This window comes from Notolabrus celidotus, chromosome 2, assembly GCF_009762535.1.
Source record: "Notolabrus celidotus isolate fNotCel1 chromosome 2, fNotCel1.pri, whole genome shotgun sequence".
Taxonomy (NCBI): domain Eukaryota; kingdom Metazoa; phylum Chordata; class Actinopteri; order Labriformes; family Labridae; genus Notolabrus; species Notolabrus celidotus.
Window position 1 is genome coordinate 31,039,367 of NC_048273.1, and position 23,365 is coordinate 31,062,731.

Sequence of the window (23,365 nt, forward strand, 5' to 3'; positions counted from 1 at the left end):
TCTGTTCTTCTTATCATCTGAAATGTTAAAAGCAGAGGACATTGATCTGAGATAGAAATAATTAACTGTGCGTGTCAAAGCGATGGCTGTGCAGTCTCTCTCACTCTTCCTTTTTTCCCTCGTCTTTCGGCCTCTCCTCAGTTTTTCCCTCCCTTTGATTAGAAAATGATTTTTACAGCCTGACATCAAACACTCTGTTTGACTTTGAACTCTGCCTGCAATTGTATTCCGGGGTTTCATTTCTTTATTATCCTATTCTTTGTCTGGGCTTTATCCATTCTTTGCTTCTGTCCTCACTTTACCTCAAGTGGTAAATGTGTAAGTCCAGAAATATGTAATATGGCGTTTTCAGGTTTTGATGCATATATCCAGTCCCTCATCGTCAATTTCTCAAAGTAAATGATATTAAATCGGTTTGATAACGTTCTTACACATCCACTATACATTTATTGAGGCTCCAGGTTGCATAAGCACACAGCAGACTTTGTAAACACCACATCTTACTGCACCACAAATGTCAGTCTGTGTTCGATTAGGAAGAAAATGGATCAAATTGACTTAAACCAGGCAGCTGTAAACGTTCCATCTGTCCCCTGTTGCTTTTCTTTTCTCCTGCCATCACTTTGTGTGCAGCTCCAGCTTCCAGAGAAGACAATATCATGCTGAACTTCATGTCTTAATGACACATAAAGACCCTTTTCCAGGATACTGAACTACTTACCCTGAACTCGTAACTTTAAACTTTTTGTCCAACACACTTCGATGAATCACAGTTGGCTGCCTTTAGGAATGTTGTGATTTAGTGGTTGCAATAATTGAACTAATGTAGTAAACTGTGGCTACAGGCTTCATGAGTAAGATTGCAGAAGTTTTCAAATGCCCAAGATTTTTCTGCAGAATGTTACCTTTTCCCCCAAAACAGCCTTAAAATCATCCCTGAGTGTTTCATTCCTACACCCAGAATTAAACTTGTGTAACATATTAAAACACATAAGGAATACTGTTTGTCCCTCCAACTCTGTTGGCATTATTTTTTAATGAAGACCTGAAAACCACTCCTTACAGGGAAGGCGACTTGCTTGATTTGCACATTGCAGCCCATAGACTTTACAATATGATGACGTCATAAACATAAAACCTTCATAGGTCAAACATTTTCTTCAGAGAGTCATTAAACAGTTTGCCGTCCTGTTAATAGCGTTACATAAACCTCTTTTATAATAGTCATCTATGCCAATGACGCAACAAGTCTGTATTATCTGGTCTTTTTGTTGTTGGTGCTCAGTTTTTTTTTTTTATCCATCTCTCCCTTTCTGCATCCTCCTCTTCTCTCTTCCTAAGCTCAGCACAGGCTCATGGATGTTCAACATGCTAGGTGTCTGTCTGTTAAAAGGATTTTAACAGACCGCTGTTACTTTTCTAAATTCTAACCGGTCTTCTGCTCATGGTGGACCATCTATAAACAAATCAAAAAGGTGTACTATCAAGATGTCTTGATTTAATATTTGAATTAGTCTTTATTTATATTGAACTGATTCATGACCAATGCTATCTGAAGACACTACACCAAAAGAGCGAACCCTTTGTTATACTTTTACAGAGGGTCGACTGATTAGCACCCCAAATTAATTTTGCAATGGCCAATAAAAGTCCGGCCAATCACAACAACTACTACTACTACTACTACTACTACTACTACTACTACTACTACTACTACTACTACTACTACCATTTTTATTCAAAGTAAAAATTCTGAGCACTTATAAGACTTGTACAACACAAGCTTTAAATGTTGTTTAGTTTTCAGGGTTAAAATTTCACCTTTATTGCTGTTATAAGTATTCATCTTTAATAACTAGTAATGGAATAGCCTTTTATTTAATGACAGGTCCACATTTTAAGTTATGACAGAACGATTTTCATTCTTATTGGAAATCCATACCGCTACATCCTCTCATCGTCTCATAAACTACTAATAATCAGTATCAGGATTGGCCCTGAGAAACTGATATCTGTTGACCCCTAAGTTTTACAAAGACCCAACATCAAGGTCAGATAATATTCTATGTCCTCCTGTGTTATCTTAATCCACCATTTGTTTATGGATTTGTGATGAATTGGCATTGAACAAATAAAAAAACATGTATTGGTTGATTGATTAGAGAAAATGCTTTTGGGGCTGCAGTACTGCAAACAGTCACAGGGGAAAAGGGTGAGTGCTGTATCCAAGTCTTCACAGTACATCCATGGCTTACCCCCTTTGCTAATCAGTGTTCCAACCACACACCCCTAACTCACATGACTAATAGTTTTCAATACCTTTTTCTAGTCCAATACCTTAACCCAACCTTTTGACTCACAGGCAACCCTTATCTACACTAAATGGATTACTAAAACTGGGTTAGTAGAACACACAACTGTTGACTCAAACTTAAGTAATGGGATTAAAAGTTACACAAGCAAGTTCAACTACATTGCTGGCTTACAAAGACAGTACATTGAAAGAAAAACTCTTTTGTGTTGCAATTTTAAACCCAAGAACATTTATTGAAAATGGAGCAAACTGAATCACTCCAAAAAATAACCTTCAAGATCCTGGATGTTGGTATCTTTTATAATCTATCAGGTGTTTCGATAACAGTTTAGAACTTCTACCTTAACATACTCACCTTTTACTCCTCATTACAACCTGGACGTTTCAGTTGCCCCCCTTCTTCCTTCCCTTCTCACAGGAAACCACCATCATTTGTTCTTCTTCTACTGTCCCATTGCTGTCAAATCCCCTCACCCCAGCCCCCGTTTTATTCTGTCCACACATCCCGGCCTCCTCTTTCTGCAAGCCATTCATAATGACTGCCATTCATAACACGTCATCATCGGTTGGGTTTTATTTTCCTAACAAGCCAGTCACAGCGAGTTCAAGTTACCCCTCCAACTCCCCTCTCCTCTCCCCTCCCCTCACACTCAGCCCTCCTTGACCCCCACGTTCCCAGCGTATTCATTCTCCCCCATTTGTCTCAGCCCAGTCTAAACAAGCAGCTACAGAGAGGAAGGAGGAGTGAAGCGGGAGAGGGATAATTGAGAGGGAGAGAATGATGAATGAAGAGGAAGATGGGAGGGGTGAGAGCTGATTGAAATGGCGTAATTGTAAAAGACTGGGTTGTGTACTTCCATCTTCTCACCTTCCATCTTTACTTTTTGGGAGGAAGAGAAGGCAGGAGAGAGTTTGTAGATGTGGAAGATAAAGGAGAACAGGTAGATGGGAGGTGACTTTTGCAGTGTGCTGGACAAAAATGATCAATTTCCTCCAACTCCTACATCAAGTTTAACTCCATGCAGACTTCTTAAATATGCAATTTTATCCATTTGTTTCCTCTAATATTCCTTCAATATTCTTTCTGTATGTCTAAGAATTGTACCTGTCACACTGACTTGCGTTCACCCCAAGTTGTTGAGCCATGTGTGAACAAAATGAAAGTGAACAAAAGTTTTAGAAACAATTCTGTGTACAAACTAAACCAAAGCTGTGATCAGAAGAAGGTGTTTAAATTCTTCTCCAGATTTTGGGTGGTATTGCCCAGTTGAAGAGCCTTTAGAGAGTTATTAGGGCAGCCTGATAATAGGGGTTTGCAACATCCAACCTACACAATCCAACCTAGAAGTAACAAATTGATTAAGTAGTTTTTCTTCATCATTTTGAGACAGGATGTGCTTTATTTTTGCAAAGCTGTGAAAGTACAAAAGGCTGTCCTTGATTTTTTCTTTTACATGGGGTTGAAGGCATGGCAGGAGGGGCGGCTGTGGCTCAGTGGGTAGAGTCGGTCGTCTTTCAAACGGAAGGTTGGCGGTTTGATCCCAGCTCTGGCAGTCACATGCTGAAGTGTCCTTGAGCAAGACACTGAACCCTTAATTGCTCCCAGGTGAATGTGCCATATGAGATTAGCTAATACTGATGGTCCCTCACTATATAGGAGCCTCTGCCATCCGTGAGTGAATGGGTGTGAATGGGTGAATCTGACAAGTAGTGTAAAAGTGCTTTGAGTGGTCAGAAAGACTAGAAAGGCACTATGGAAGTACAAGTCCATTTAACATTAACCGTTTACCATGTCCTGGTCAATAGAAATCCCAGATTTCTAACCGTGCTGGAGCTATGAACTCCTGAAAGGCAGTTACACCATGAGAAAATGTGTCTCTAGGGTGTTTGGGACCAAGCACAATAATTTGACTTTTCTCTTAGTTGAGTAGCCAAAAACCTTTGAAAGATTTTTTTTTATGTCCTTTTGTGATTATTCTAGTTTACAAAGCTGATTGGTTTCATTTGGCTTCATTGATAAGTATAACTGAGTGTCATCTGTTTAGCATGACAATCTGTGGAGTGTTATGGTTTTCCTATTAAATGTATTGATCTCTGGACTGTCAAAGCTTTCTCGTATCACATGAAATATACTCACATACTATCTACTGAAGAGATTTGTACAGCCATATGTTGAATGTCCTGTTGGGTATTGTGACCTGTACTTTTGATAACAGCATGAGGTTAAGGCTTTGACTGCCATTACGAATCTGTTCCCCATGTCTTTCCATGTTATCCATTTAATGGGTAAAAGTTTCAGTCTACTAAATACTTAGTGTAATGACTAATATCTGCAAAACTATAAACATTAGTCTAAACTGTTGTGATTTGTTTGCTAATTAACATAAGTTAATACTGAATGCTAAATATCAGCAAGTTACCTTTGTAATTATATGAGCGTTGCATTCTGATATCAGTGTTTGTAATGTGATTAGAATGAATGTTCATTAAAGTGATTATCTCATCATTGTTAATGAGGCTAGATTAGAATTGTGAATCTGCCTCTATATTAACTGTCGTTTGTTCATGCTGTCTTTAGTAGAATAATTGAAACCACAGATACTTTGGAGTCAGTAAGAACTCTAATGCTTTTTTTTCTTCTAGCTTTGAGTTAATTATTTTTCTTGAGATTTTTCTTTCCCAGCGTTGTTACTTACATCTGTCCTTACATGTGTGCTTCATTGTATACGTATGCAAAAGTTTTCGGAGCAAAGTGGATAAAATAAGATTATAAGACTATACAGCATAACTAGTGTCATTTGGGTCTTGTTTCTTGGTTGTCCATCTGTCTCTGAGAAGATCTAAACACTGTTGGCAGAGTGGAGCACTGTAGCCTGACAGATGTTTAACAAGCTCCTCTTCCACTGTCAACAAAACAGAGTGTTTCCTGTTTATATGAGCCTCAAAGATGGATGGAGTGACTGGGTGAGGATAACATATGATGGGTGACGGTGGTGCGCAGAAGCCTGCCATGTTTATAGAGATGTAGCCCTCCGTGCAATCCGTGCTTTTCATGTGTCAGTTGGATGATTTCACAGTTGTTATGTACCATATCTTTATTTCATTATTTTATAATGTTAGCTTCCTTTTAAAATTAGTAATGTTCAGGTTCTTCCACCCCTCTAATTGGAAACAAAAGACTGAGGCTCGTAATATCACCAGAAGGTCAAAACATGTTCTCTCGAGCAGGGGATCAATTCAACTAATCACAAACCGAGAACCGCAATCTGGGACTTTATAGACCCGGCTGACATACAAGAGTGGCTGTTAATATGTCTGGCAATGACCATCTACTTAATTAACAAGACATTTGAAATCCTACCCCTGTCTACGGAAACCTCTAACCAAGAAATAACAAGCAGTCAGCCAAATGGCGGAGAAGTTGCTGAATTCATGCAGCTGCTAATGACCTGCAGAACCAAATGACTCTACATTACACAGGCAGTTACTCTCTAAATCAAGCTAAACTTTCTAAACCTGGTGTATTACTTGAGGATTTAGAGTGGTAGGGTTTGGCAAAGTTAGTCTTCAGATCTATAAGAAAAGTATGGACTGAACAGCAGCCTTATTGTTTGGTCTTAGTCTAATAAAGGCTGTTTTATGTCTCTGCTCTGCTTCTTCCCTCTGTGTCTGTTTTTGCCTCTTAAAAGGCTCAAAGTTTCTATTTGTGTCCCTTTAACTCCCTCCTCCCCCACATCTCTTTGTGAAAAGGCGGTTTTGTGTTGCAGTGAGTGTAAAGGAAGTTGCTGGCTTTGTGATGGGATCTCTGTGAAGATACTGTTGATTCTGTGAGCTAGTTCAAGAAAAATCTGTCTGTGTTGAGCAAATACTTGGGCTCAGTGTCTCTGCAGAGGTTGTACTTCAGGATGTTGTTTCAGCTTATCATGCTGTCAAAGTTATCACATGCTGATTGAAATAAGGTGTCCAAATAAAGAAATGTGCAGTTTGAGTGGTTGAACTGTTTCATCAACTTATTCTTAATGGCTGTGTTCAAAGTTGGCCCCTCTTCCTGGGCTCAGTGAAACCAGTATCTTGCTTTTGGATCAGGAGTCCAGTCCCAGTCCAATCAGAAAAGCCAGTCAAAGGGCCGACTCAGACACTTCCACACCGTTTGAGAACAAGTGATTTAGAGGAGTTATTTTTGTATACACATTCTTCTAAAGAAAAGTTTGACTCCCTGTGCCTCGTAAAGGTTTAATAGAAGCTAAAATAAACTCTAAATTCTTCTTTTTTAACCTCATTTCCTCTGCTTTGCATTACCCCTCTTCTGTTTTCACTTTCTTTCCACCCTTCAGCTCTCTCATTATAGTTTCTGCTTTACCTTCCTCTCAGTATTTCCTTCATTCTTTACATGAATAACAAATCATCTCTGTCTTTTCCTTCCACAGTGCTGGCAGACAACCTGAAGTCCAATCCAGGGATAAAGTGGCAGTACTTCAGCTCAGAGGAGGGCATCTTTACGGTCTTTCCTGCCCACAAATTCCAGTGCAAAGGAAGTTACGAGCACCGCAGCAGGTATAAACCGGCCTTTCCTTTTATTCAACATGTGCTCTTCTTTTGTTGTCCACTCAGTTTCTGCAGAACACCCAGTTTGTCAACAGAATCACTCGAAATCTTCTAAGCACCATAACAAGCTGGCTGCAGTTAAACCACTCTCCTGTTCTGACCCTCTTCCCCCCCCTCCTCCTCCCCCCTCCTCTTTGTCAGTGGCTGTGGGGTGGCCCAGAGGGCACGTAGATGGCATGCCGCCCTCACACACACACCCTGACCACACATGCCCTTGGCAGGAATGTGGCTCTGTACCACTAAAGCCTGTTGGAATTTCACACCTCCAGTGTTGTGGGTTATTTTGTGGCCGTGGCTGAAAGACATGTCTTTCTCTCTTTACTTCTTTTGTTCCCCTCTCTCTCTTGCCCCCTGGCACATTTTTATTTTTTCTCTCACTTCTTTTAATCATGTCTTGTGGATTTTCTGTTCTTGCTGTTTTAATTCAGTGAGCTGGCGAACAGCCATGACGTAAATGACATTTCTTGGCTTGCTTCAAGTGTGAAGGAAGCTTTGTGAGTACATCACTCCCCTTCCCCGCCCTGTGCTGTCCAGCAGACCACACGCAGGCACTGACCCCCAATACATTCCCTGATTATACCTCCTTATGTCCCAGCAAGTTCAGGATATCGTACACATACACCATGTTTTATAAAATACACCTCAAAATAATAGTTTAGACTCACCATTATACCAAATGTCTGCATTTATAGTTGTGCTCATAAGTTTACATACCCTGGCAGAATTTGTGATTTTTTTGGCCATTTTTCAGAGAATATGAATGATAAGAAAAAAAACTTTTTTTCACTCATGGATAGTGGTTGGGTGACGCACAATTTTTATCAAACAACTGTGTTTACTATTTTTATATCATAAAGACAAGAAACCATTAATTCTGCCAGGGTATGTAAACTTACGAGCACAACTGTATTTTTCATTTTAGCATTCAATTTAGTGTATTGTTTTTGATTTGATTACTTTTTAAAGTTTATTTATTCAACTATGACAGTGTGAGGTATAAAAGATCTGCTGAAATATTTTCTAATAATCCAAAAATATGTAATCAGTAACTGAAAATCAAAATAACATTAACTTTGAAGCTTAAGTTTTTTACATATATCTACAAGGGGGACAGCACATATGGTTTACAGATGAATAACTCTGCTGATGCAACTTTCAGCAAAAATAATTCACCTTTTAACAGGAAAATAGATATCTAATGTACAGATGTTTCAAAGCGAGGTTTGCTGAATATAAAACGTAATCTCCATTTTCTACAACAATACATGCCAAACCACACCGCTACGAGACACATTCGGTCAAATGTGTTTGTTTACAACCAGAAGTATTCATCGTCGTCAACTGTAGCTACAGCTCCAGGCAGTGGTAGGCGGCTCTGGTACAGATAAGACATATCACATGTCCCCATTTCAGGCTTACTATAATAAAAGTATTAATAGCTTGTCCAACCGACTAGTAATTCTGGTGTTGACTTGTGACGGTTACGACGTTTAATTGTGAAGTCAACTGGGCGCACACATCCCTAATATGTAAACTGTAACCGAGTGCAGACTGGATTAGCCAAGGAAGAAAAGAGATGAGGACAGAGTAAAAGACAAAAAAAGGAGACATTTGAAGACTATCAGGAAGCTTTAATCCCAAATCTAAACCATGTGTCTCCATATTTGCTGCAATTTAATCAGAATTTTCCTTCTGTTTGTTTTAACATCCAGTCTCACTGTAAAAACGCAGATTCAAAGTATTATTCTGTGCAGCCAAGTGTCTGATCTCAACATGCATGTTTGTGTGTATTCTGTCCCTGCAGGCCTGTGTATGTGTCTGCAGTGCGTCCACAGTCTAAACACATCGTGGTGATGGTAGACCACGGAGCGTCTGTAACTGATACCCAGCTCCAGATCGCCAGGGACTCTGCACTGGTCATCCTCAACTCCATAGACGAGCATGACAAGGTCAGTTGGTTGAAACAGACCTGATCTCTCTCAGCTGGCTTTATTAAAGAGAATGTGTTGTTAGAGCTTGTGTGTAGTAGTTTGCAGAGCATCAAATAGGCTCGATTATTTTGTACACTTGTTTTTTCGGCTAACATGTTTTCCTTTTTTTAAATGTTCTCTTCCCGATCCAGATCTCCATTTTGTCAGTAGCAGAGACTGTTCGGTCCTGTTCTCTGGATCAGTGCTACAAGAGTCTGCTCTCTCCAGCCACCAGTGAGACCAAGAGGAAGATGAGCACCTTCATCTCCAACATCAAGGCCTCTGATGGAGCCACACAGCACGCAGCAGGCTTTCAGAAGGCCTTCCAGCTGCTTCGTAACACCAGCAGCCTCTGGAAGCAGAGCACAAGTGAGGAAGCAATATGCAGATATGCAGACATACTAGCCTTGAGTGTTGAGTCGTTGTGTGTATGGATTCATTCGAATGAGTGTGATGACAGATGGTGTGTTCTTTTCAGCCACAGACATGGTGATCATCTACCTGTCGTCTGGCATCACGTCCCGGGATTCGTCGGAGCAAGAAAAGAGAGCGACGCTCAGCGTGGTCAGAGAGGAGAACCGACACCTCAACAACTCTGTCATGATCCTCACCTATGCTCTCATGAACGGTTTGTCATCCGCATTAACATCTTCTCTCTTCAGAATCACCTAACTCACTTTACATCTCATATATTGAGCACTTTTAGTCTCTGCTTGTAGCTGCTTCTTTGTGTAAGGTATATTTTTCTGTGTTCTTTGTCATAATGCGTTCAAGAGAAGACTGAAGGTTAGAGAGGTGCTCAGAAACCTCAAAGGCTTTGTGTGTGTGTGTGTGTGTGTGTGTGTGTGTGTGTGTGTGTGTGTGCGTGTGCGTGTGTTGGTGTGCTGCGTTTCCTTCCTTTTCCTCTTTTATTGTCCTTGTCCATCCATCTGCCTCCTTTAATTCCTCCCTCCCGCAGCAACACACACACCAACACACCACTGCTGTGCATGCATTAGTCCACCATTAATACAAATCGCTTTTGCATCTGAGAATGGAAATGAGGTACATCTAAGAGAGGAGAGAGTGAGACTTCAAAGGGCGTGCTGCTCACTGTGTGTGTGACTGGTAGAGGACCTTGGCTGTTTAAAGAGCTCCATGATGAAAAGGATGCAGAAATCTATCATCCTCTGAGTTTATTAGCATTGCATATCCAAAAAAACATTTGTTTTGTTGCTGACGCTGGTGCACACAGCTGAAAGGGCCCACTGTGAAATGTGTGTGTTTGTGTGTGTGTCCTATTCCCTGCATCCCCTGCCAAATGTGAAGTGCGGATTGTTCAAGGAGATCAGCAGTCTCTTGGCAGTATAATGCACAGTTGTTTATTTGTGTGTGTGTGTGTGTGTGGTGTGGGTGTCTGTGTGAGTGTATCTTGATGAGATGCCCGCCTTTCTATCAAAAACTGAGTATAGTAGCCTGAATAACTGCTTCTCTGTCCCTTGGAGACAGTTTTCTACTCTAGCTGTCTGTCAGTACCTACTGTACATACTCAGTTTATTTTGGCTATACCTTTTCTTTTTTCAAAACACCGTAAAGATAAACTTTCCATCACAATTATCAATGAACACAACGCAGTGTTTTCACAATCTGTGGATTCACATATTGTCATATATTTAAGATAATAATATCGCTGTCTTTTGCCAAACTTTAAAGTGGGAAATGGGAAATTATCACAGTTTCGAAGGTGGAAGAAGAAACTGTTTGGCATTTCCGATTCTAAAAATACACAATTACACTGAAAGTTAACGAAGCATTTCAGACATCTATAATCTCTCAAATTATCTTAAAACATTGTTACTCAAAGGTACCTTGTTAAGTTTTGAAGACTAGCTTGAGCTTTATTAAACCCTAATTATAATATAAGAATAATACAAAAAATTACCTTCAAATAAGTGTTAAAAACGTTTGGTGCAATATAAAGTTCATGAGGGTTAATGCAAGGAAACAGTGTGTTACATAGAAGAGCATCAGAAGTAAAAAAAAAAAAAGTAAAGAAAAAAAAGTAACCAATGGCGTTACATTGATAGTAGCATTGACAGTAATGTAGAAGGGTTTTTAAAACCTCAGACAATAAATAAAAGGTGATATATAAATAAGAATATCTAAGTTATTTAATAGTGTATATAAGTAATTTATAAGTAAAGTATATAAGTCATATAAATGTAATTTAACATTAACAAAGTAGTCTAAGTGGTATGGCCCCTGATATTGAAAAGGATTATAAGACATGAGAATGGACATAACTTAGCCTGGCATAGAAAGATAATATAATATATAGAAGTATTGCACAATATGAAACATGACAATGCACAGGATATGATAAGCAGTACTGCATATGATATGAGAAGTAATATTGTAGATGACATAAAATGTAATAATACATGTGAAAACCTATATTGAAAGGTAAAAGTTATTTCACATGAGATATGAAAGTTATGCTTGCACATGACATAAAAAGTAAAAATAAAACATTTCATATTGTATGAAAAGTGATACTACACAAGATATAAAAAAGACATTTTGTACATGAAAATGAGAATGATTTTGACCTTAAGTTATATTGCATATTAAATTGAAATTGATGTTGCACATGAAAGGAAAAGTCATAATATGCATTTAAAAAATATTTCCCTTGCAGCACTTCTTTGTCCTTTTATTCTCTCTGTAGTTTAGACTGTTGCTGTATTGTCCTCTGGTAAACGAGGGGAACAAGAGCACCTGTCAGTGTATAAAATATCAAACATGAGCAGAAACCTGTGCTGTTAGTGAAATTTCTTCTTTGTTGGTTTGACATTTCCACTCATGACGGTCCTTGTGTCAGTTGCCCAGCACGAAGATCAGCAGAGCAGAGCCTTGGCATTAAAAGAGATCCTGCTCTAATCCAGTCAGTGATTGGATACTGGCAGACATTTTGCACTCTATCCTTCCCAATGCGTCATGGGATGCCAAATGTTCCAGGTGACAGCTGTAGGGTCCAGCCATGGCTATCCATCCTCCTCTAAATGACCTTATGAGGCATGGAAAGATAGAGTCTGGGCTCTGCATTAACCTCTCAGCTGCATATTTTCTTTCTAGAGAGGAGGGGTTTATCCATGACATGATCTCTGAGCTTCACAGATGACAGTTGGGTTCAGCAGATGCATGAGGATTTTTATGGATAGAGCTTGTAGAGATCTTGACACAGGATCACAAGTCAGGGCCTGCATGAATAAATGAATTATCTCTGCTGCTGATTCCACATTAGTCAAGGATCCTTGTGACATTGTCTGCTATGATTTATGACCATGTTAAATGCAAGCCTCTTACAGCTCAACCATGTGAACTTCATGGGATTAAATTCTATCATTTCAGAGTCTTTTGATGAATCTGGTCCGTTTGGTCGTGGAAGCTTCTTGAAAGTTATTTTTATTGTGTTTAAATGGAAAGAGAAAGCTGTTTTTCTGAACTGTGAATATGTGTGATGAGCTTTTTAGTGACCAGCTGCTTATTCTTTTTGTCACCTTGCAACCAATCCTTTCTTGTTATTTGTGCAACTACCCTGCTCATCAGGCCTGAAGTCATGTGATCAACTTGTTTTTAATATGCCTGCTTGATTAATTACATCATCTACTCTCCCTCCTTGACCTAAATCAATTCTCCCTTTCTCTTCCCAACCCTCTCCTGCCACAGAGGGAGTAACAGGCCTGAAGGAGCTGGCCTTCCTGAGAGATCTCGCCGAGCAGAACTCTGTGAAATACGGCGTAGACCGAACGTTTGACCGAGACCGCTCCTTGGCGGCATCTTCGTCAGGGTCAGGAGCTTCAATGATGCCGGTGGTGAAAGGCAGCATGATGGTGCTGAACCAGCTGAGCAACCTGGAGACAACAGTGGGCCGATTCTACATCAACCTTCCCAACCGAATGATCGACCTGGCCCGCTTCAGCCTGCCCTACTCGGACCCCATGGGAGACGGTGAGTTTGTACACAGCAGAACAGAAAGTCCTGACTTACATTGAATTGGATAATTTGACCCAAGATTCAGGTTCTGTTGAAATCTATGCCCTGACTTGATACTTGATCAATGAGAAAAGTTTCACACTACAAGTCCTGCCCTTAAAGTTCCTGTACTTTCAGAAAGTACTCCTGCCCCAACAAGGACCCTTTTTTTTTTTTACAATAAGGACCCTGAAATTTTATTGAGTTGCCTGTCAGTGCTGTAGAAATGCTCCAAGTTTGTCCTGTATGCCCTGCAAACACAACACATTTAGCTCAGCTTAGCATAAAGACGAGCAGCTATTCTGACTGTGTATCGCAGTGGTGTCCAAACTTTTTTCAAGGAGGGCCACATTTGATGTTGTCAGAATACCTCAGGGCCATTGGCTCCTACTGAGACTTAGGAATCATAAAAGTTATATATGAAATCTCTATTTAATAACAATTATTTTACATTTTTCTCAATAAAACAGTAACTAGGTAGTCCTCAGTTCTCCACAAGCCACATAAAGGTTAGCAAACTTTATCTTCTTCTGGAAGAAAACGTTTTTCATTAGGGTCGGGCAATGTAGGACAAATATTGTTTCATTATTTTCCTATGGCAGGATCACGATCTGGATTTCACCACACTTCTTTTTCATGTTGTTTTTAAGACTTTTCTGACCAGCAGACAACATTTTAAGAACTAAATAATTCGACTTTTCTGCACAATTTCATAATTTTGATCTTGTCTTGTGTCCTCTTTTGTGTCTTCTGAACTTCTAGTGTTCATCAAAAACATTTTCACATCATGATAAAAACATAAATTTGAAAATCCTGTCAACTTTAAGAGTTCTTATGTTTCTTCTTTATTGCCCGCTTGCAGAATTCCCAGAGCTTTGGCTTTATACAGATAGTCCATATGAAGCTTTTTGAGACGTTTCTGGATTTACTTTAATTTAGTTTGTGCGCTTGAAAGAAACTGCAAATGTACAGATGATTCAGAATCAGAATGTGATTAATTTCTGTGCTATAAATAACACATTTTAAGATGGAAGCTTGGGACCATAATTAAATGGACCTTGGGAACAAGGGATTTTTTGTGCGTGATGTTTCCACATTTTGGCAGAGCAGACAAATTACATGAAATTAAATGAAACCTTTCCGCTTCCAGTCTCTATGCTATCTTAAGCTTAAGGCCTCCTGACTGTTATTATTATGTTTATTGTACTGGCATGAAAAGTATTGATTTTCTACTCCATATTTCTGACTATTCAACTTAAAAACACTTTAAATATAATCAAAAGTATGTTTTTATATTAATTTATTAGCTGCACAGAAGCAGGAACAGACCCGTCAGAACTTCATTGCAGATGCATAAAAGCTGTAAAGAGACACGGTTACTGTATCACTCTCGGCTCTGGTGCTGCAAAGGTTAAGTCAGACATCCGTTCTTCCTTCTCCAGGGTTTATTATGACGGTGAGCCGGCCGTGTTATTTCGGTAACCTGCTCCTGGGCGTGGTCGGGGTGGATGTGAACTTGGCCTACATCTTGGAGGATGTCACCTACTACCAGGACTCGCTGGCTTCCTACACCTTCCTCATTGACAACAAAGGTCAGTACTACAGAGACGGTAGACTCCCATACATGCAATCTCTCATGTTCATCACAAAAGGAAGTTGTAGGAAAGTCTACCATAGCACAGGAAATGGTTCATTTTCTAACTCATGCTCAGCTCCATGTTCTCTAAATACATTTTGTCCATGTGCAGTAATAACAGGTCTGCAGGGTAATACAGCAAACACAGCAGAACAAATCAGTCACACATTGACTTTTACGGAGCTGCTAACAAAACAAGCAACAATCAGGGGAAACTGCACTACAGCCTATGACTCCAACAGACTCCAGTGGTATCAATCTTTATTAGCCTCAGCCCTTTAAAAACACTCTAAATGGTTGTAGGGGAGTATATTTTTGGTGTTTTTGTTTCTCATACAAGCGTAATTACACTTTATTTTGCCTTACTCAACTTCCTCCACAGGCATTACGTCTTATTAGACTGAATTGACATCTTCTTGGTAGCTCAGCACTTCTTGGGCATCACATTCTCTGTTTAGCCTTGCCTCAGCTCGTTGCCACATTGCAGGGCGGTAGTGCTCATATCCGGTATTGGTTTGTTTTGGCTTCAGCTGAGGGGGTTTTGACTAAATCACTGGTGCTGTTCAGCAGGTGAGTTTTGCTCTGTAGGCTGGGAGAGCAGTGGCAGCAGGGAACAGGGTTTGAGCTGTGGAGCACTGTAGCTACAGATTACTCACACTGTGTATTATTGGCTGCAATAAAGAAGGGATGGGCATTTCAAGCCAAAATACTATTAGATATTCATTGGCTTCTGTTCGACGATTACTCGAATAATCACACACACACACACACACACACACACACACACACACACACACACACACACACACACACACACACACACCTGTCCCGTTTGTGTGGCAGTCTTGTTAAGCAGAAGCAGGACGTGGGCACTGACAGCGTCTGTCTTGACCTTTATGTTGGTGTTTCTGTTTCTGTGTGACGCGGCGTGGCGTGTATGTTTACATTCTACAGCCATGCTCAGTCTCTGGAAATACAGGTGTAGTGTGAGATTATGAAACGGAGAAAAATCACTGCGACTGTCGCTAATGTTTTCTTCTTCTTTTGGTATTTAGTGCAGTTAGCATTCTTCTTCTCCTGTTACTTAATGATTGTAGCAAACAGCTCTGTAGTCAACGTCTGGCAAGAATACATATTACAACCTGGCATCGGTAAAAACGATGAAAAATTTTACTTTTAAAATGAGAATGTATTCAAAGTAACTCTTCCATTTTTAGTGAACGAATATTCGAATATTTACGATAATCATTTCCCATCCCTACAATAGAGCAACACTACTCTTGGTGTTTTTTCTCTAGCCAAGTTAAGAAGATAAAATGGCAAACTGAAGATAGAAGCCACATGTAAAAATTGAAACTAGAGGTTTACCTGCAACTTACCTGTGTGTTTTGTTGTTTAACACAAGCTGTGAGAGTGTTAGGGCCTGTGTACACTCACTATCATTTTGTTTACACTGGCAGCCTCTCAGCATTTTCAGAGCTCAGCTTCACAAAGACAAAAAAATCCTTGGCATCTGCTGCTTTTTGTTGCTACACTCATTAATGTCACTTCTCTGCACTGACCAATTAAAATCAAGAAGGGTTGGGACTTCTGATACCAATTTGTCAACAAAAAATGTCAGAAGAAGGTCTGTATGGAAGAGAAACTAACCACACTAACCAATCAGTGTACAATTTCTGAGGTCTAGAGCTGCTGCTAATGCTATTACTCGATTTCTATCAATTGTTTGTTTTTGTTCAGCTTAAAATGCCGCTGAACAAAAGCAACCATGAAGCTCACAGAGCATTTTGAAACAGACTCAACAGTCACTACTGCCTGTGTTGTGGGACCACTTTCATAACATGGCAACAGTTGCACCGGTGAGAAGGGCTTTAAAGTTGAAATCGTTGACGCTGCCTTCACAAAATGCCTTAAGTGGACACAGGCCCTTACTGGGAATTTTAAGTGAGTTTAGATGAAGGGGGATATCTCTCAACTAGTATGTGTCACAGCCTGTCTGCCTCTCTCTTATAAGCTTGTTACATCCGCCAATCACTTGCTGTGTTACAGCAAGTGATTGGCGTAATTTAAACCGAGATAGAAGTTGAAGTATTAAAATAGAAGTCCGGGAGGACAAATTTATCTTAATAGTGCTAAACGATACGGAAAAAAGCTTGCTGCAATTACTTTAATAGAAAGGATTTCATTTTGAGTCTCAAAAGGTGAAAGTTTTTTTATCTTCTGAAATATAACGATTACAATTTTGAGAATATTGTATCTCACATTTGTTGGGCTCTCTACCAAAAAAGGAAATTTCTCTAAATTTTGAAATCAAAATTTTGAAATCCATGGCATCTCTGCAGCACATAAGTACTTCATTTTAATGTTAAATGCAGTGTCTATAACTTTGATGATTCACTTCGCTAAATTGTGATTTTAATCATATTTTGATCAGCTGTGCAGGCCATGTGGCAACGAACAGCATGCTTCAAACAGCACTGAGCCCAGATGAAGCAATGAAAAGGGGTAATGGACAAAAGCTGGAACTATATGAGACAAGATGTGAAAAGAAAGGTGGCTTTAAAAGGCGAGGGAGGGAGGAGGTGAGGGGAAATAAAGTCGAGGAAAAAAGAAACCACGAGGAGACTGGCTGACATTTACCAACACAAAGTGTCTAACATCTAATTTTTCCCATTAAACCTAATTATTCGGAGTGTTTTTTTTTCACAGCTGTGTTTTGCTCCTCCACTATGCCATTAAACAAGTCTCCTTTTCTCTCTCTTAAATGTTTGTTATTGTAATAAATATGCTATCAAATTACAGCTTATTACTGTGCCGTGGTTATTAGTGCAGCAACTCGATAAACACTGACAAATGAGTCTCATTAAAGTTATTAGCTAGCATTCAAACCTTCTGCTGCCATTTACAGTCTAGGTAAATATAATTAGGTTAATGTGCAGCTGACAAGAGGCTTCCGGACCTGAATTTACAAAAACAGATGAGAAAACTGGAAATATTTTAACATGGAGGCATTTATGTTGTGACTTTCTGTCTGTGTGTGAGTGTGTTTTCTGTCTGAGGACAGAGATGCCTTGTTAAAACAGCATAAGGAGTATGAAATGACCCACCAGCTGCTACTTTCATACACTAACAAATCTATAATGATAAACAAATGTTTTGGTTTACTTCTTGGTAAAAAGATGTCTTTTCAGTACCTTAAAGACTTTTTGCCTTTTTCAAATCAATACAGTTTCTATTACGGGCTGTGTTTCTCTCAGTGCTGCATTCTTTAGTAACACTTGTTGCCACTGAGTTTGTATGCCATTAAATACTCTTTTACTGTCTAGTTGACTTCAAGTTTTGGAGGCAGTGTCATCTTTGTTTGTGACAATGTATTACAACAATTTTCATGGAAATGGTGACCCGTATCCTGCATTTATAAAAAAATCTCTGTCATGTTTTGGAGAGGCTAGAAACAAAAACATTTGAATGTATCTGCTGCATTCATGAGAAATCATGGGTGATTCTGCACTCAAACAGACAAACAGACATGCAAGAGTGAAATGTTCTCCAAAATTATCATCTTCCCTACCTGAGATTTTTTACAGATAAAGAGGCATCCAGACTTTTTTGGACTAACCATGTTACTGAATTGTAACACCTGGAGAGGTTTTCAGAGGCACATCAGACATGAAATGGCATCTAGTCTCAGTCATTAATCATAATCAGACACGACAGCCTACATTTTGTTTATTATATGGTATGTAATATACCATTATCTACATGTAGGTGACATATGTCTAATGGTAAAAGCAAACTGGAGTCATCCCTGGCCATTTTGCAGTTTTTGTAAGCTCAAAACTTGTCTTTATTCTAAACCTGCGCAACAATTCACAAGACAATCTGGATGGACCTGTATGTTGTGTTGCCTATAAAATGTACCTATAGATAAAATCTGTAAAATAAATTATTAGTATATTGAATGGCAGACCATGAAAAGAGAAGTGTCATGGTAGCTTGAGTTATTGTGTAATATGGGTGCACTTTGTGTTGTAGATTGAGACTTGGTCTATTCCTTTTTTCTTCTGTTGTTGTTTAATCCACATTCATAATTTGTATGCTGTTGTTTGTGTTATTAATGTTGCCCCTGTTTTATTCCCCAGGGTACACCCTGATGCATCCATCTCTGACACGGCCCTACCTGATGACAGAGCCCCCCCTGCACACAGACATCATCCACTACGAGAATATCCCAGGATTCCCTGTTGTCCGACAGAACATCCTCGGGTACGACAGAACCCCCATCTTCTTTATGAATCTAAAGTTGACTCCTGAAAACTAGAATTACTCACACAGAACTCTTTTTATGTTTCCTTTTGTTTGCTTATCGCTGTGTGTTTGTTGCAGCCTCCCTCTGGGCAGTCAAGTCATCGCTGTGCCGGTCAACTCCTCTCTGTCCTGGCATGCCAACCGACTCCGAGACAACAGCAAAGACACATACAACGTCAGCTATGCTTGGAAACTGGTAAGTGTGCATATGAAAATTATAAAATTACACACCTGACTCATCTCAGACTTTGGGAATTGAACTTTGTGTTCACTATTTGCACATGAAGACGCCCATAAGTAAGCAAGAGTAAGTAAAAGGTACTTATCAAGACTTAAATGATAACTATGTCGTCAACCAGGACAATTTGTTGATTATTTGCAAGGCGTAGTAACATTTTAAGTTAATGTAGAGACAGAAATTTGGGTATACACAAGTTAAAATCTTGCAGCTCAACCAAAAACAATTCTTGACGCAGTGATACAGAAAGGCCTGCCGGTGTAAGAACCAAGAACCAGAAATGAAGGATGCATTATTGATGCTGTCTCTGGTTTTCAAGACTAGCATTCTTCCAGATGGAGTACTCTTGACGGTTGATGAGCGTGAATATCAAAAGTTTGAAAATATATTTTAAAAAAACAAAAAACTTGATTAGTCACGCAGGCATGAAGACAACAAAGTGAACACTTGATTTGCATTTGGTCTGAAAACGCATTGTTTAAAGTCTTGACAGTACAGACCCTGTAAATTCAGATTAATCTGACCCAGTGAAAAAACTGGAAAATAAAGTTCCATCAAACATCAGGATTTGGATGTCAAGAGTAATTGTGAATTAAATCAAGTATAGATGGAGTTTTAAACTCTAAATCACCCTCATTTTCCTCATCTGGATGCCCATTGTGCAGATTGAATGTCAGCAGAAAGATTGTTTATTTGCTCGGTCATAGGGGAGATGAATTATGATCTCTGGCTGGGGGGCAATGAGCCATTGTCGTGGTTGGAAAAAGACTGACTCATACACTCTCTCTTTGTACCTCCCTTCCATTTGCTCTGTCGCTCTGTATCATTAATGCTTCACTGTTTAGAAGCTGTCTCAAAGAGATTTATAACCCCAGGCTGTATGTCACCACCAAACTTCCTCCACCTTGAATTAGCTGTGGTTTAATACTTGGTGTCATAAAAACCAAGCGCTCCCACACCCATAAACTGTCTGTCCCTGGATCTGCTTTTTCTCCCAGGACCAGCAGTGTCATGTTTTAGGAAGAAATGGCAACAGAATGAATAACATCACATCATACTGAGTTTTTGCTTTCTGACATTTGGGTTTTTGGCAGGCACAGAAATATCACACTTAATTTAGGCTTTTCACTTTAAGCATTTTTAAAAAGCTTCTGACATTTGACAGGCACAAGAGTTCAAACACGTCACCTTTGCCATGAGTTTGGCAGACGGCTCTGTTTTTAAAATGAACTCTCCAGAGTCTGAAAAAATGTCCAAATGGCCGAGGAAGAAAGAAGGGGAAGGGTCTGGGTTTTTTTGTCAACTCTATTTTGTCTTTTTGTTGCACAAATAATGTCCTGGGGATCCTTTGTTTGTGTCTCTTGCTTGATATTTTTGTGCTTTTGACCAAAGCTAAAACAAAATGTGTCTAACAATCTGTGCCAAAACTAAACTATAGAAGTAATGATACAGTCTCTAGTGAAAGAAGAGTATATATTCAGGTCTTGTAAAGATTTGTGTGTTTGTGTGCTCCTTAGAAGAACTTTCTGATTTTGTTGATTTTTGGCACCCCCTGTGGACAAAGTGGTACTCCTATCTCTTTGTTAATTTTGTCCTTTATATGTGTTAAGCCAGGTGTTTACTTCTGCAGTGAATTTACGCAGTACAATAAGACGTAGGTTCACGTAGCCATGTACCTACTCATGAGCCTTTGCTCGTAGCCTTAAACAACTCAGTGCAAGCCCTGTGATTGGTCTGCTGGGTAGCTTTGTAGTTTCCTTCAATTCCGACATTTCCGATTTTGGCTGCCTATACACTGATATAGCTGCTGTACGCTCCACATCCTCCTCCGATGTCTCCTCTCTTTTCTCCTTTGCTATAATAGCAGTATGATCAACTGCTGCTCAACATTTATCAGCTCCAACTCCAGACACCAACTCCTGTTTCATAACCATCTAATAACTCCTCACAGGAGCTTTAATCAGGACTTCATTGACAGAATATTGAGTATCAGCAGTCTTCATAATCCTCTTCTCCTGTCTCTCCAGGTTCAGGACACGTCCTTCATCCTGTGCATTGTGTACGTGCAGCCTGAGATCCCAGTGAAGCAGCTGAAGAACCTGAACACAGCTCCCAGCTCCAAGCTGCTGTACCACCGTTTGGACCTGCTGGGTCAGCCCAGCTCCTGCCTGCACTTCAAACAGCTCGCCACAGTCGGTAAGAAAAGCACCAAATCCACAGTACTGCACTGATATATGATAACTTCCAGGTATTCGAGGAGTCTGCAGACTGTATTTTTTACCCGTAGTCAGCTCTGAAACACTGATTAGCATCTCTGACTGTTCTCTTTTCTCCTCGGTGTCTCTTTCCCAGAGTCTCCCACAGTGATGTTGGCAGCTGGTAGTTTCTCCTCTCCCTATGAGCACCTCAGTCAGCCAGAAACAAAGCGCATGGTGGAGCACTACACTGCATACCTGAGTGACAACACCAGGCTCATCGCCAACCCAGGCCTAAAGGTACACACACGGGAACATGGATACAGCACACGGCTTAAATTAAACGCAGGGTTAATGTTGTTTACCTTGCAAACACATGGAGCATAGCTTACAGAGCCAGTTATTCATCATTCAGTGGGTCACAAGATCATAAAAATACATGTTGAATATCACTTTGATTCTGTGTCTTGCAATATATGAGAGGCAAAGTGTCATTACAGCTTGAATTCACACTTTTATGAATGAGGTTCTGCATCTTTAAGAAGGAGACAAAAAACCCCCACGTGGTTTTGGCAGTGTGTGTGCATTCCTGTCCTGGAGGGGGGAGCATGGGGTTAGAGTTTGAACTCTAAGCTCCAGTCCCAGCTCTGATTCCCAGGCTAGTCTTAAAGGCCCCCTCCAGTGACCTCATCACCCCTTTCAAATGTAGAAGCTCCGCTGAAAATGGAGCTGAGATGGGATTTTTCAGGGTGTTTTTCAGAGCTTCAGGGCTAATCGAGTCCTTTCTTTCCCTCAACACTGGTTTTCTCAGCGTTGTTTTTTTTTTTTTTCATGAAATATTTCAAAATGTTTCTGAAAATGTTTGAAAGCAGCAAAAGAGAACAATTAAATCAACTTTAAGTGTGGACGAACTGGCAGGAGTCCTTTTTTCTGTCTAAGTAGTTTGAGAGTAGGGTTTGGACAAACTTGCCAAAAGCTTAGCCAACTTTCATTTCATCCAAACCAGATTAAAACTTGTTTTTTTCTCCTTCCTCAAATTCTCTCTCTCCTGCTTTCCTTTTTCATCTCCTTTTTCTGCCCTCACTGTTTGTTTTTATTCTCTTTCTCTCTCTCCTCCTCTCTTCATCCCTTCCTCTCTGCAGTCCTCTGTCAGAAACGAGGTTATGGCAACCAGTCACGTCACGGATGAGTGGATGACACTAATGGAAATGAGTAGCCTCAACTGCTACATTGTGCGCCGTTACATAGCAACGCCCAGTGGGGTGCTCCGGATTTACCCAGGATCACTGATGGACAAAGCTTTCGACCCGACCCGCAGACAATGGTGAGGCTTACTCTGGAGGGTGTGAAGGGGGAAGAGAGGAGGGTGGAAGTGTGTGTGTGATTGAGGGGAGTAGAAGGAGTTTGTTGGGTAGGTAGGAGTTAAAGGGAATGAGTGTGTGTGCAAATTACAGGCACATGCTCAGCAGCCTGTGTTGAGCTCTATTAAGTTTTCCTCTTTAAACTTTTGAGAATTTAATGAGCTGTCATAGCAGCTTTAATGTCAGACCAATCATATTTGAAAAATGACCTCACTTGTAAGCTTTTTTTAAAGAATATAATAATTATTTTTCAACTTAGATTATATTTGAAGTTTTGTTATTCAATTGTGTGTTTTTCAGCACAATATTCAGCTTTATCACTGTTTTTTCATTTGAAATGTATTTAAAAATGATATTGTGAAGCATGATCGTTTCACCTTATGTGGAGTTTTCTGCTTTAAAATGTCATCCTTTTTTTCTTTTATTGAAATATTGTCATACATTGTGGAATCAGCTGCATAAAACAAATGGAAGACTTAGAAGTAATCAAAGAAAGTAAAGAATAATCATAATGATTAAATTTAAGCTTTTAGTGCTTACAGCTTTCTTGTTTATTTAGTTATTCAATTTTTTTATTAAATACTTTCTGATTTAGTTTTATATTTGTGAATAGAAAATATAGTAAATATAAATTACCTGTTTACATATTCAGCCATGTTTGAATTACTCTGCTAACCAAGAAAAAACAACAAAACTTGAATGAAATAACCCTCAACCTGTCTGG

The 23,365-nt window shown here is 39.6% G+C and overlaps 1 protein-coding gene across 1 annotated transcript in view; it reads left to right on the forward strand.

The window, feature by feature from the left end:
• Positions 1-23,365, forward strand: part of cachd1 (cache domain containing 1) — a 102,988-nt gene that overhangs the window by 59,635 nt on the left and 19,988 nt on the right. The window contains exons 5-15 of the mRNA XM_034709455.1: positions 6,742-6,868; positions 8,724-8,868; positions 9,042-9,258; positions 9,368-9,517; positions 12,598-12,879; positions 14,346-14,495; positions 18,682-18,805; positions 18,926-19,043; positions 21,113-21,281; positions 21,438-21,580; positions 22,423-22,604. Of these exons, the coding sequence (XP_034565346.1) occupies positions 6,742-6,868; positions 8,724-8,868; positions 9,042-9,258; positions 9,368-9,517; positions 12,598-12,879; positions 14,346-14,495; positions 18,682-18,805; positions 18,926-19,043; positions 21,113-21,281; positions 21,438-21,580; positions 22,423-22,604 (1,807 nt within the window). The remainder of the gene's footprint in view (positions 1-6,741; positions 6,869-8,723; positions 8,869-9,041; positions 9,259-9,367; positions 9,518-12,597; positions 12,880-14,345; positions 14,496-18,681; positions 18,806-18,925; positions 19,044-21,112; positions 21,282-21,437; positions 21,581-22,422; positions 22,605-23,365) is intronic.